Genomic DNA, 16,039 nt, shown 5'->3' with positions numbered 1-16,039 from the left:
AAAGGCAGAAGTCATAGGGGTCAGATCAGGTGAACGAGGCTATGCAGTGGGAAACGGACAGCTAATCACTTTGGCTTCTGCGATATGTTCTCGAAGAACTTTCTTTAAGAATCGACCGATGTGTGGAGGGGGACCCCATCCTGCATGATAATAACCGAATCCATGCATAGGAGCTGCTGCAGCTGTGGCACAACAAAACTGTTTATCATATCGTGATACCTTTCGGAAGGAACTGTGCCAGTCACAGAACCTCCTCAAAGAAGAAGAATGGTCCAATGATAAACGAAGCTGTAAACGTACACCAAGCAGCAACTTTGGACGAATGCAAAGGAATTTGATGGATTGCATGTTGGTTTTGAGTAGCCCATATCCGGAAATTGTGGGTATTCACGCTCTGTTCAGGTGAAAGTGAGCCTCAATTCCTCACAAAATCATCCACGGCCATGCAGCGTCTAACTCCACTCCGGCAAGGAATATGAAAGTGAATATCAGTCGACTTTCAAAGTTCTGCGGGAGCTCACAACTCCTGTGTCAGGATTATGTTGAATGGATAGAAATGCAGAATCTTCCATAGAATTTTCCATGGAAGATTCTGTGTAAGCTATGTCTTTTGTGTAAGCCATGTCTTCTGATAGCCTTTTCCACAATGGCAATAGCAATTTCATTCACTTCTTGTGAACTGAATGATTTGCGACCTCTGCCATGTCTAACTTTTAATTGTCTCGTTTCTTCAAGACGACAAATCATTCGTCGCAGAGCACATGGAGATACCGAACATCGTCGACATTTGTTCAGGCGACGAAATTCGCGGAGTGCAGCAACAACATTGTAATTGTTTAGGTAGTACAGCTTCACGAGCAAAGCCCGATGGGGGCAAGGTTGACATTACTGTGGACGGCATTAACAACCAGAATGAAAGGGAAAATGCCGTGTTCATCCTTTTACACCCTCCCGGCACCTTTCTAGTTGCGATATGCAAATCACATACATTTGGTGTTTACAACGCCACCTGTCGGTGAATTTTGGAACTTTTTTTCTCAGATATCGTTTCACATAGCGCACGATATATTCCTGCAAAGTTTCGCAGCGTTGGGATCACTTAGACGCCGCTCGCACAACAGCTTAAAGAGGGATACTTTAACTTTGACTACGCTGTATATAAAAAGTGTGTGCATGCGTCTATTATATTGAACTAACATATTTCATCACATCATCATCATCATCATCAAATTCCTGCCATGTAACCTCAAGGGGTGTACAGGATATGACAGTACTACATGAAAAAAATTACATCATTACTAACTTCCTATCTACAATTTTCCTCCAAATCAGTCTATTATTTGTCAAGACTCCAACATTATCAGATCTTATATTTCTATCGTCTAAGGCACTTTGTACCGCATCAATCCACTTATATCTTGGTCTTCCTCTGGGTCGTTTTGCTGCCAATCTGGCAGAGAACACTTGTTTTGCTAATCTTTCCTCACCCATTCTGTTTAAGTGACCATACCACCTGAGATTAGCTCTGCTAACGCATACCTGGATGCTCACAATATCTAATTCTTTCCTAATATCCTCGTTTTTAATATGATATTGCCATTGATGCCATCTGTTCACGCCTCTAATCTTTCTCAGGACTCTCATATCTGCGGTCTGTAGTCTTTGGTCAAGTCTTTTACTTCTGACAAAGCTCTCAGATCCATAAGTTTAAAACTGTCTTGTATACAGCTAATTTAGTGTTCCGACTAATTTCTCTCTTATTCCATATGAATTTATTCAACTGACTTCCCACCATACCAGCTTTGCTGATTCTGTTGTCTATTTCTATATTTAATTTACCATCTTCAGTAAAAATCGTGCCTAAGTAGCTGAAATGTTTTACTTGTTCCACAGGTTCTCCATTCACAACACTGTTGACATTTTTAATGATTCTACCTATTTTCATTGTCTTTGTCTTTTTATTGCTAACCTGCATACCATATATATTACAACAGCTATTCAATTTAGTCAGAGAATCTTGCAGACTTGTAGCGGATTTATTTAGAAGTATAACATCATCCGCATAAAGCAAAGAGCTGACATTAATATCTCCAATTTTGATATCATGCTTAATAGCAATTTCCTTCATAATGTGATCCATATTGATAATGAATAACAGAGGGGATAATGTACATCCTTGTCTCACACCAGATTTAACATTAAACCATCTTCCTGTACTTCCTTCAATTCTAACTGCTGACTTACAACTCAAATAAAGACTAAGTATTGCTTGATATAATGCCCCATTGACACCATATAACAGTAGCGTATTGAATAGCTTCTCTCTTGGCACCTTGTCATATGCCTTTTCCAAATCGAGAAAACTTAAATACAGATCTCTGTTATGTTCCCATGCTTTCTCGACTATTTGTCGTAAAGTGAAGATCTGATCCTGACAGCCTCTATTTGGCCTGAATCCAGCTTGTTCTTCACCAAGCTTTTCTTCCACAATTCTTCTCAACCGTTTCTCAAGTATACTTGCATAGATCTTGCCAGGAACACTCAGTAGGGAAATACCTCTGTAATTCTCACATTCAGTTTTATTTCCCTTTTTATATATGGGTACTATGAGAGCTCTACTCCAATTACCGGGAATTCGTCCCTCTATCCAGTCTTTCTGAACTATGCAGTGCAGCCACTGTAAGACTCTTATACCACCATACTTCAGCATTTGTGGTCGTCATCTATCATCTATTCCTGCTGCCTTTCCACGTTTCAAGCCTTTGATGGCTTTTTATACTTCAAGTGTGGATATGTATTCCTGACTGCATGCCTGGTCAGCGTTTTTTTCCACTGTGCTATCATCACTGCTTGTTTCATTTAGCAGTTTTTCAAAGTAATTACTCCATACTTCAAGGATATCTTTTTCTCCCGTTTTCACACCTTTATCATCTCTAACTCCTTTTACAGCACTCTTTCCTCCATTCCTAAGCTTCTTCAACAACCTCCAGAATATTTTGCCACCTTCTTGATATTTATTTTCTATGTTCTTGCTGAAGTCCTTCCATGACTTTTGTTTAGCTAGTTTTACACAGTGTTTAGCATTCTTGCATTTGTATCTATATTCTCTAAGAGCACAAGCTGACTTATTTGACAGGAATTTTTGATATGCTTTCTTCTTTTCCTTCACTGCCTCTTTAACTTCCTGTGTCCACCAGGGAGTTCTGATTTTTTTATCCTTGCAGACAACCTCACCACATGCCTCTCTGGCAGAATCAATCAGGGTTTTCTTCAAGGCTTGCCACTGAATCTCCAAGGTTTGATTCCTGTTCTCAAACTCTTTCATTTTTTCTTCGATAATATTTGTGTATTTTAGTCTACCGTTCACATCTGAGAGCTGCTCAACTTTTATTCGCTTTAAAACTTTCTTACATATCATTCTTTTCAATATGAAATTCAATTTTATCCTGCTCAAGACTAAATAGTGATCACTTCCAATTTCAAATCCTCTGTACACTCTGGTGTCCTGCACCAGGGAGAAAACATCACTATCAACAATAACATAGTCAATGAGACTTTTCTTATTCCTTGTCTCTTCTCTCCGTGTGAATTTGTGCACATTTTTATGTTGGAACATGGTGTTAGTAATAACCAGTCCATGTCCTGAGCAGAAATCCAACAGATATTTGCCATTATTATTAGCTTTGCTGTTTTCCCCAAATTTTCCCAAAATATTTTTGTATGTCTCGCAATCATTTCCTACTCTGCTATTTAGATCCCCAACAAGGACCAACTTTTCCTTTTTCATTGTGTCAGTTGCTTTTTCTAAAGCATCAAAAAATTCCTCCACTTCTACCTTAGTTGAACCTTCTGTGGGACCATAGGCACAAATAAGTCTCATTGTCCAATTCCCCATTCTGATATTTGCCCAAATCACTCTACTTGCGACTGCCTTCCATTCAAGAATATTCGCCTCGTATTTTGTGTTGATTACTATGGCTACTCCTTCTTTTCCTTGATTGTCATTGCCTGAATATAACATTTTGTATTTATTGCTCAGAAAGATCTCACCCAGTTTTGGTCTTTTTTGTTTCAGTCACCCCTATTATGTCGATCTGGTACTTATCTAATTCCTCGGCTAGCTCCATTTCTTTGCCATTCAGGCTTCTTACGTTGATAGTACCGATCTTTATCTCTGGTGATGTTGAGTTGGGGTTTGTTTTCAGATTTGTTCCAATAGCTGAATTTTCGCTGTTCGCCCTGGTTCCCTGGCGAAAACAACGGGGGCCTTGTTTAACCGAGCGACGCCCCAACCGGCATGAAATTTTGTCATGTTGTACCATCATTTTTTATTTTGGTTTAACCAATAAGAATACAATTTGGTCCGCTAAATCCCAAATTGCTAGCCCATCCTCGTTCGTTCAGTATCCAAGTAGATACCCAACAGGATGCACCACGGGAAGGTGAAGATTGGACATTAGGTCAGAAGCCCTGGTCGGTTCTCCACATTCCTTTAAAGGCTATGTAGAGGTCTCCTCTCAGTTATACAGCTTTGACCCTTAAGCACCCCATTTTATAATTAACATATTTTAATGTATATATTTGTGTTAGGAACGGAAGAATAATATACTACTAAAATAATGTACTCGATAATATAACAAGCGATGACAGAATCAATTCGTGTGCTTCAGTTTGTTAAAAAAAAAAAAAGTTTAAAGAATTTTAAATAATGGCCGTAAAGAAGAGTATTTTTTTCTTCTTTTTTTATTCGGATAATCATTTTTCGATCAGATGAGACAGTCAAATTCTCCAGAGTTCTATATGAGTTAGATTTAAACGAATCTAATTAAATAATTCTTTAGGAGTTTTTTTTTTCTGTTTTATCGTAATCGAAGATAAAGTTTGATAAACAACCTCTAGCAAGAAGCTAAAATGAACTCAGACTGTGGCATTAATCCCTTGAGGAGAGCTTCATGAAACACTTTAGATGCTTTAGTATGTTATAAGAAAAGCCTTTTTTAAAGGGAGCTTAAATCCCCCCCCCCTCACAAAAAAACTGACTTTACACTCTAATGGCAAAGTTACTTTGATATCTTTCTAAAGGAAATTGTGCAGCCACTTGAATGTATTGAAGGCAATTGCAATAAAACATCGTTCAAAAAATCGTATCAACAAAAATGATACCATTTCCTACTTAAACGAGGGGTTTCTCTAAAAGTCCCTATCTTGACAAGTTTTCGGTTTATTACCCGCCAAAAAAACCCATTAAGAATCCATTACCAACTGCTTTGGGAAAGTAAATATTGAAGTTAGTGTTGTCAAGTATTGTAGAAGACCAAAAAACTCAATTTCTTGATATTACTTTAAGAACGGTGATAAAACGATGTTCTCGTAGCCTATTGGAATGAGAGGATTAACGCCAGTATTAATTTTCTCAATTTTATGAAGCAGTTGGACATTTCGATCAGATGGTAAAATAATAATAATAAAACGTTAATTTGTCGTTTGATGGAAAAGAGAAACTGGGTACGCCTTTGCCCTGGTAATGTAAGCGAAATTAAATATTTCAGTTTAGTTCTTCCTAAGTAGTGGAAAGAACTAAACTGAACTGCAACAGTATTCTTCTATGGCATCATTGATTATATCCAGCATGAAGATATTTGTACTTTTTCGTGTTAGTCAGTTTTTAGAAGGAAAAAAAAAACCTGTCGTTTAAACTAAAACATCTGGTATAAATAGCTATAATAATAATAGCTATTTAAACCTATCCAGAAATAAATTGAAATGTTTGAGATAATGATATTCCTGAAGAGAAGTTAATATTCCTGACGAGATCTTTACAGTTAGAAATTGCATATTTTTGGAAGAAAAAGCCTTTTATCCTTGATTTTTTTATATATTTATTTGAAATCAATAATATTCCATAATTTAGATTTTTATAAATGGATTTTTAATTTAAAATTTCTAAATTTTTCAAAATAATTTAATCTACCTTTTTGTATATTCAATACTTAATAATCATAATGATCAAGGTTAACTAAAGCTTAAGGTATGGATGATTAGAACAATCGACCGTGAGATGCGGTGATTGATTCATTCAATCCAATACCCTTGGAGGGTAATGGATGGCAATGCTGTAGCCAATGAAGTTCTAACTGAGGCTCGGCTATTGCTGTTACTCTCCTGCTATGATCAGAGCTTTAATAGCTCAATAACACCTTATCCCTACACTGTCCTCTACAGATAACGGAGAATATGAGAAGCATTCTTGCTTCGCCCCTTTAAGCCAGTCCTTATAAGGACTATAAGCTTAAGGTACTGTATGTGTAAAATATCTTTAACACTGTATAGTGTTAAAATAATTCAACCATCAAGTAAGAATATCTTTAACACATACAGTGTAATTCAACGTTTAAGTACGAATAGGACTCGATTAGTGCGGATAATGAATCCCACGAAGTGGTTGTATTATTCGAACTAGTAATTATACGTAAAATGCGATAATTGATTCCACCTCAACGGAAATAGGCAATGAAAAATTTTAAACACAAGTGTTTATATATATATTATTTCTGGGAAGATTCCCATGTTACTCTTCTTAAAAACGATTATTTTTATGGCTGTTTTCGTTTAGGAGTGCCCCTTTTTTAATATCATTGGCTTTTTACTCAAGAATTTTTAGGACATTACAGGTGTATTTTAGAGACAAATATATGCAGATTAACAGAGGAAGAAAATTTGCACATATGGATGTTGTTGGCTGTCTTCTTTCTGCGATGTGCATACTTCTGCTGTTAGGCTTTTAAAAGGGAAGGTGCTTTTGGAAAAAGTGGAAGAGGGGGGTTGAGGCAATGTGAGAGAATAAGTTGAAAAACCTTGGGTTTTTTTTTATATAATATATGCATTGTTGTTATTTTAAGGGAGCTTTTTGGAGGGGGGGGAGAGATGAAAGAGGGGGCTGAAAATAGAAATTGTTTATTTTGAGGAAGGAAAAGGGGCCCGGGAGATTATTTAAGCACCCTTAAAATAATAATATATGTATATATTATATAAAAAGTCGGGTTTTTTCAAATTAATTCTCACACATTGCCTAAGTTCCCCCCCTCCCCTTTCAACACCATAACAGCAGAAGTATGCACACCGCAGAAAGAAGGCAGGCAAGAACATCAAAGAAAAGGTAGGTGCGAATTTTCTTACTCTATTATTCTTCATATATTTGTCTCTAAAATGCACCTGTAATGCCCTAATAACTCTTGAGTAAAAAGCCAATGATATTAAAAAAGGGGCACTCCTAAACGAAAGTAGGCAAAATAGCCGTAAAAATAATAAGTGTTTATATGTTTATTAACGAAATATTGTAGTAAAGGGTAAAAATAATATATTTATATATATTGTTAAGTAACTTACAGAAGTAGTTATAGAAAGCAAAATAAAAACAAAAAGCTCTAAATATCATTCCTAAAGGTAAGCTGACCCTCACGAAAACATCTTTTTCGCAGACTGAAGTAGCATTCTTAAACATTGACCCGAAAGCCTCACGCTAACTGAATTTTGGTTCGCTTTTAATACGTCCTTGTATTGTATAATTCGCCCTAAACTGAATATCACATTAACCGCGACTTAACTGTATATGCAGTAATTCAAGGAATGAGCGAAACATATATGAATAAATATAATAACAAGATTTAAGATATCTGTAATAATTTAAAGACTTAAGTCGTAAGATATAAACATAAATAAAGAAATATAATTTTATATTTCGTTTTGCTGAATTCAATATACTTAACATTTCTTTAATATTTAATAAATAATTAAAGCTGTTTATGAAATTTAGGATATTTATTTATTTTATTTTATAATTATATATTTATTTAACTTAATATTTACCGAATCTCAATTTATCAACTATTGCTCACAGATTCCGATAATTAAGGGTAAATTTCTTTTGTAAGTAATATGTGACACCAAAACTAATACAATATAAGTAAGTTTAAATTAAGGAAGCCGTAGTGTAAAATAATTGGTCACTAATACATTTTTAATGTCATATTACTGAAGGTTTATTTCGTAAGCAATCATCATAGTATTTTAAATTAGTAATGAAAAAATGGATTATTATGAAATAAATTTTAGGGTTAATTAATTTCATATGGTATTGTGGTGTGCATGGCCAGATAATTCAGATATTAAAAGTAGAGCTGTTTTTAATGTTCCCTCCAAGTATCTTGAAGCAATAGTATATAAGAATTATATAGAGATCTATCAGTGAGAAAAGTGTTAGTGAATGATTGATGAAGCCACATTTATATCTTCAAACATAAACTAATTAAAACAATAAAAGTAAAGAGGACAAAGGATATAAAAGGGAGTAATTACCACATCAATAATTTGTTGCAGAGTAAGTCCAAAACTAAGCAGTAATGGTTCTGACTCGTTCGCTACCGGCCTTTCAAGGACATTATAACTGGACAGCAGATCGTTCAGCAGCCGCTTCTCATGAGGACCCTGTAATGTATCTAGATAAAAGCAAAGAAAAACACTGGTAAAGAAAGGAGAGAGAGTTACGATCAAGTTAATGTTTAAAGTATTTTACTTAACACAAAAAAAAAATTTTCGAAATTACGCAAATATCAAGATAGTTTCAGCATCGCTGATGATCACAATTGGCAACTGGTCTTGGAAAAGCGGCACTTATTTTGTTGGTCTTAAGAAGTTCACCTATTGCCCATAGTTTATGGAAAATGTAAATGCAATTTCATTGTTTACCATATATCAATTAGATGAGTTTAGAAATTAACGTACGTAGTCTACTTCAGTAGAATCATGATAAAGTAAAATCATGATGAATCCATCATGATAAATATATGGTACACTATCAGGCTGACATCAGACTGAATGATTTCCTTATAATCGCCAAAGCATAGATAACTGAAAATAATCCAGGTTGTTCATATAGCGTTTGGTGTGCATTACTTCTAGCCCAGACCTAGAAATATATCTCTACAGCCTAACACCATTGCCACCAGTTATAATGGATTGTACGATGCATTTCAGGAAATGTCGTTCATTTGTTGGCTACCTTAACTAGATATCTATCTGATTTGAAGAGCGTGTTGTGATTCGTCACTCCATACCACAACTTTTCAACAGTTTCTAATGAAGGAAGGCTTTTTTTTTTTTTTTTTTTTTACCACGCAAATCTAGTCCAAGTAACATTTGAAATAATGTTGCCTTATATATATCAACCCTTCAATGAAAAACAAGAAAACTGAAATAAATGCGTAATTTTCATAAAATCCTTATCTTTTATCAATTCAAGTGAGTGTTCAGAGTTTTGAACATTACGTTTTAGAGACGTTAGCAAAAGATGAAATTATTATTAATCATAATAAGAACTCTTCCTTTCCACAAACTTATTATTAATATAATCAGTGTAATAAGTGTGAGGCTAAAAATAAAGCACAAAAGTAACCATGAGTACGCCAAAGACACTGTTAGATAACTGAAAACTAGAACCAATTGCTAAATGTATTATCTTTCTCATCTCATTTGTGCCTCCCCCCCACACACACGACAGGGGGGTGAAAAGTTCTAATAAACATCTAGAACAAAAATGATATTAACGTAACTGATATAACTACAAGAAAGAACATATCTTAAACCCTTTAACCCCCATGTTTCATCAAATTGTAATAATTTTTTTAGTATATATAAAAAGAGTTGCTTTGATATCATTTTTACTCCAGGTGTTTATCAGAACTTTTCAACAGCTCCCTATATATATGTGTGTGTGTGTGTGTGTAAGAGATGTGTGGGTTCATCTCGTTTTGAAATAAAATACTATCTATTTGCAATTCTAAGAAGTGCATATTACCACCAGTAGTAGATATTTTTATTGGCAAACCTTAGAATGCTTTTAGTAGTATCTTATTGCAGTTAGGATAAGCTTAAAATAGCAATGCAACGTATTTTTTTTAAAGGTACTTCTTTGTTGACAGTCTTTTGCTGCAATTTTTATATTTCATTTCAATTCAAGTTTCCGAGGGAATACACCGATTGCAATAATGAAATATTCATCATCGACAAGGGAATCAACATGAGATAAACTGTCTATTTTTCATTTCTAAAAGACGTAGTTCTAGTAGACATTCATCGATGCAAGTAAACTGAATTGTTCTCTTCAGCTATATTTTTTATCTGTTTGAAATTTCAGTAAATGACTAGAGGTATTGTATTGTATTAGCCAGAATTGATAGGTTAAAAGTCAACTTTCTTTCAACCGAAGTAAAATGCCTGGAATATTTTAAGGTAAGTACTTGAGGGTTTTTTTGCCGGCACTTTTGTATCTGAAGTTAAATCGAAAGAACTAAATAAATATTCGTTAGTAAGACAAAATTGTAATATCTCTGATCATATTATCGAAATGCCATTTAAATATATATATATATATATATATATATATATATATGCTTTTCATATTCCACGTTATCTGTAGAAGTAAATGTATGGACGAGGTAATATACAACTATAAGCTCTGATCATGGCAGGAGAGTAACAGCAATAGCCGAACCTCAGTTAAAACTTCATTGGCTACAGCATTGCCATCTATCCCCCCGAGCACCCATTTTAGTCGCCTCTTACGACATGCATGGGCTACAGTGGGGCTATTCTTATCGCGGCCACCACACAGGGTCATTTAAAATATACATACTTCTATATAACTATATAAAATATGCATAATTCCTAAAAAAAAAATTAAAATCTTTTAAAATTATGTAATTTTCTCTGATGCATTAAACAGAATATTTTAAGTTTTATTCTAGCTATGTGCTTTATTTAATCTTATTATAAAGCAAGTTATACAGTTGGTTAGTTGTTATACTGTACTTATTGCAAGTGTGTTATGCCTATTATCTATCTATCTATCTATCTATCTATCTATCTATCTATATATATATATATATATTGAAGTCACCTAGTTAGACCGTCTGGATAGTTTGCAGTTATCAAGTCGAATAGGTCCTTCACAATTCGTACAGCGATAAAGATAGCAGACAGCAGGTGAACGTAACTGAACGAAGCGAGGAAACGTCAAACTCAGAAGGTCATTAACAGAGATTCTTGATTCGACATTCTGTGGCAGGAGATATCTTTCGCACAAAATCACAAGTGTGAGTTTTGTGGAGAGAAAGAAAAATACAGAGTAAAAAAGTTTCCACGTGTTTCTGGCAACCTCAAATAGCAATCTTAACAACCATTGTTCATCTCAACTGTCCAAATTAGCTGATAAGTTCTGGAAATTTGTAAATGATGTTCTCAATAATTTTTGTTTGTATTTATGGCAAGTGAATGTAGAAATAATTTTATGCAGGGGGAAGTGGATTACATTTATTGTGTTTCTTGTGATTTTGTTGGTTGTTGGTCATTCTATTCATTGTTCAATTTCGTGAGTTGCAAGCAAATAAGGACATGCAGTGAGAAGAAATAAAATAAACTCAATATACTTGAGTACTCTTTCTATATGGAGAGAAAGAAAGTACCCAATATCCTACTCGGACTTTCTTCCATTCATGAGCCAGAAGAGTATGTGCAAGACAGATTATATACTAGGTGGAGGAAAACCTTCTCATTCGTTATCATCAGCTATTTGCTCGCCTTGTGAGGGCATGAAGGTTACGTATCTTCACCTGAAATTAAGATTGTTTTAGATCTTTTGTGTTTGTAGTGGTCTTTTTCACTGTAATTTACGGGATTTTTTTGTATCAGTTTATTTGGTTGTGTAGTCGTTTTCAAGAACTTTGTCGCTAGAGAGGGAGTAAGTAGGAGTGGATATTTGTGTCCCGATGCATCTGAACGTCTCTAACGAACCATGGAGCGTTTAGATTCATACGTAAGCATTTGTTTTGCACTGGAGGTGTGACTCCAAGCTGGAGAAGCATATGTGACTATAGGACGAATCACCATCTGGTAGAGAAGCAGTTTGTTTCTTGTGTTTAATTTTCTGTGTCTGTTAATCAAGGGGTAGAATTGAGTGATTTAGATGCCTTTGCACAACTGATCTTAATATGGTGGTCAAAGTTTAATTTGGCCCCTGTTTGCCATGGAATGTATTAAACAGAAAGATGTCCCTTTTTTGGGAGATGCCAAACATCTAGTGAAGAGCACAGCTATGCTCTTCTGAGGGTTAAATTGTAAACGCCAATTAGGAAACTATTGCTCTAGTTTTAGTAGGTTTTCTTGAAGTTTTTTTGGTGACTAGGCGTGGTTGAAGTGATCTGGCTAATATCACCGTGGCACAAAAGGCCATAGTGGTCAGCATGGGATTATGCGGAATATCTCACTACACTACATTAATTTTTTTTTTTTTTTTTTTTTTTGTCCTTAAAAAGACTAGCTTAAAGGGACGAAGCAAGAACTTTTCATATTTCCCGTTATCTGTAGAGGACAGTGTGAGGATAGGGTGTTATTGAGCTATATATATATATATATATTTTTTTTTTTTTTTGGGAGATGCCAAACATCTAGTGAAGAGCATAGCTATACTCTTCTGAGGGTTAAATTGTAAACGCCAATTAGCAAACTATTGCTCTAGTTTTAGTAGGTTTTCTTGAAGTTCTTTTGGTGACAAGGTCGAAGTTTTTTTGATGACAAAGTGTGGTTGAAGTGATCTGGCTAATATCACCGTTGCACAAAACTCTATAGCGGTCAGCATGGGATTATGCAGAATATCTCTCACTACACTAACTTAATTTTATATATATATATATATATATATATTTTTTTTTTTCAGAAAACTATGTATGTTAACCGAGTCAATGATCATTCTGTCATATATATATATATATATATATATATATATATATATATATATATATATATATATATATATATATATATATATATATAAGTAAAGCTCTGATCATGGCAGGAGGAATAACAGCAATATATATATATAATATTTAAACTATAAATAACTTATGTAAGCAGAAATTAAATAAATATAAAATCAAAATTCAAAATTAGTTTAATTGAACTCAACGAAATCTATGCAGATATAATACGCTATGTAATAACATAAAATAAAAAGTTTATTTCAAAATTAAGTTGTATGTATGAAATACTTGAAGACCTAAACTAAACTTACTTTGATTCTCTTTAATTATTCAAAGAAGCCTAAAATTGATATCATGACATTTCAAGAACCAATCATCTCCCGTGTGGTGGCCGGGATAAGAATAGTCCCAATGTATCTCATGCATGTCGTACGAGGCGACTAAAATGGGTACCCAGGGAGGATAATGGATGGCAATGCCGTAGCCAATAAGTTCTAACTGAGGCTCGGTTATTGCTGTTACTCTCTTGCCATGATCAGAGCTATATAGCTCTGATATATATAGCTCAATAACACCTTATCCTTACACTGTCCTCTACAGACAACGGGGAATAAATATGAAAAGCGTTCTTGCTTTTCCCCTTTAAGCTAGACCTTATAAGGACTATAAGAAGTGATATCACTTTTCAACTACAAAATACACTCCAAATTTGGAATGGTCTCAGGAACTAAGTCCAGAGTAACGGATGGCAATGCTGTATCCAATGAAGTTTTAACTGAGGCTCAGCTATTACCGTTACCCAGCCATAACTGGAGATTATAGCTAAATAACACCCATTCACACATTTTCTTCAATAAGATGAAGGGAAAAAGAGTCAAGGATTCAGTCTATCTCCCAAAAAAAGTTATATTTCAGCTAATTTTTTAACTGCGTTAAAACACTCTTTCAGTATTATTAAATATTTACCATTTTTATCTATATAAAACAGAATTCCTCCAGAAAAATATTATTTTAGAAGAAAATTTTCAGCCACTTCATTTTCAAGATGGGCTCTTGGAGCAATAAAATTTTAAAAACGCTGATCTGAGTGTTGCAAAGAATATGCCAGAGAATTATCTTATAAAGCTCCAAGAGTGTTCAATAGAAAGACGCCTGCATTTTATAATCCACGTAGAATTTTATATTCAGAATTTATTAGTTATCAGAACCGACAATATCGATGGGATCACCATAGCTTAATAATTTCGCAAAAAGATGTTGCAAAGAATTTAAACTTATTTTTCTGAATAGGCTTGCTAGAACAACATCGATATTTTTCAGCAAATAATCCCAGGGAGAAGGCAAATAAAATGAATGTATCAAAATAAATGAATGTGGTAGAAAAACCGTATAATTTATCTACTAACAGAAGCACCGCGAAAGTACTTAAAACACTCACACTAGCTAAACCAACAATCATCCGAAGGGACTATAAATCCTAGAGGGCGGTAGTGTATTTCACGTTTAACCAAACCGCAAGTAATTTAGTCGCTTTCATAATTTGGTTTAAAAACCGCGATTAATTTCTTTAGCTTGACATAGCTGATAAGAGCGAGCTCCAACCACGAGTGGCATTTTATGTGAAACTGTCGTCTGTACTTGTTATTAGCGAGAGATGACTTTTTTCTACATTGCGTAAGCGATTCCAGCAGTGGCGCACTCTGTTGGTGAATTTTGAACATTACTGGGAATGAAATACAGAATTGCTTATTTTTAACCTAAAATGTTTTTTTTTTTTTCGTTTTCTGTTACAACTCTTAACTAATTAATGAATAAAAATTCAATTATCAGAAACTTTTTTTTAAGTCATGAATGATATTCTTCTTAATACAACATCTAGGATTACACGAAGATTATTTTAATGTCGTTGTTGGATGATAGGAAAACTAAAATGAAGTCAGCTGTCTCTGAATGTTGTGAAAGATTATTGTGAATGAACGACAATGTAATGCTAACTTAGGGCATAAATAGTTCACGCCACACTTGAAGAGTAAGCGAATCGATATATAGATTCTCTGAAGATTTAATTCCTTCAGCGCCTATGAAGATATTGGAACATTTATCGGTTCAAGACAGATGCTCTCTCTCTCTCTCTCTCTCTCTCTCTCTCTCTCTCTCTCTCTCTGGTAGCAACCCTGGATTTCTTTATACAAACTAATTACCTACATCAGGAGTTCATTTCCCTTATCGGGTTTCGAAGCTAATTAAACATCGAGTTTGCTGAATAATGTAAACAGTACAGATTCACAAAGCTGGAAGTGCACACGCTAATAAGACTGGCGACCTTTGAAGTAATAGCCAATCTAGTAAAAACGTGCTACGACACTGCAGGAAAACGTCGTCATAATAACAATCAGGAAGCTTCTCTGGTTTCTGTATAAGAAAAGAATAGAAAAAGTAAGAAACTAGAGAAGAAAACGATAAATAAAAAGAGATACAGAGAAAGAAAGGAAGGAAGAGAGAGAGAGAGAGAGAGAGAAATAAAAAATTACAGCAAATAAGGCCATGATGTAATATTCTAAGTAGGTGTTTTTTCTAGACAAAACTTTGTTGCCATATTGTACCATATCCTCCAATTCTAGACCTATGGCATATGACACATAAACCAGTTTAGGTATATTTCAATCAGGAATTACCGTGAGTGGCATATTTAAATAATTATAATACCTGAATTAACTCATGTAAAATATTATTTATGAGTATAATTTCGAGCCTCCGTAGCTCAGTCGGTATAGACGAAGCTCTTTGGTCGAAATATATGGTTCGATTCCCGTGACGTGAGGAACCTTTATCTGGTCTCTTTCGACTAAAGGTGAGTTAGCCGGTCTCATAAGGAGGTGGAGAGTTTTGCTCCCGTAAACTCGGCTTTTTCGTCCCTCAGAACAGGTAGACCGGCCCCGTGAACACACTTCTACAGACATAAAACACTTCTGGAATAAGGAGCAACAAACCTATTCCGTAGGGATTTCGGTTTCGAATACCTACACGGTAAAGTGTGGGTCTACGCGAGAGCCTAAATCAAGGCAAATCAGAGTATAATTTTCTTCCGACTTGAGGCCCTTGTGACATCTCTAAATGTTTGGTATTCGGCTAACTCACTTGATTCTTAAACTAAATGAAACAAAGTGTAATTCTAATTAATACCCGTCTTTTCATAAAAAAAAAAAAAGTGTGCCTTAGTTTTACGT

The 16,039-nt window shown here is 34.7% G+C and overlaps 1 protein-coding gene across 1 annotated transcript in view; it reads right to left on the bottom strand.

Moving 5' to 3' along the window:
* LOC150101856 (neuronal acetylcholine receptor subunit alpha-7-like) overlaps nucleotides 1-16,039 on the bottom strand; it is a 167,066-nt gene that overhangs the window by 109,754 nt on the left and 41,273 nt on the right. Inside the window, exon 2 of the mRNA XM_090399916.1 lies at nucleotides 8,356-8,495. Coding sequence (XP_090256042.1) covers nucleotides 8,356-8,495 — 140 coding nt within the window. The remainder of the gene's footprint in view (nucleotides 1-8,355; nucleotides 8,496-16,039) is intronic.

Source organism: Typopeltis vanoorti, chromosome 11, assembly GCF_054136105.1.
Source record: "Typopeltis vanoorti isolate ZY-2024b chromosome 11, IOZ_Tvanoo_1.0, whole genome shotgun sequence".
NCBI lineage: Eukaryota > Metazoa > Arthropoda > Arachnida > Uropygi > Thelyphonidae > Typopeltis > Typopeltis vanoorti.
The sequence above is the reverse complement of the archived record's forward strand: the minus strand, read 5'-3'. Positions and strand labels throughout refer to the sequence as shown.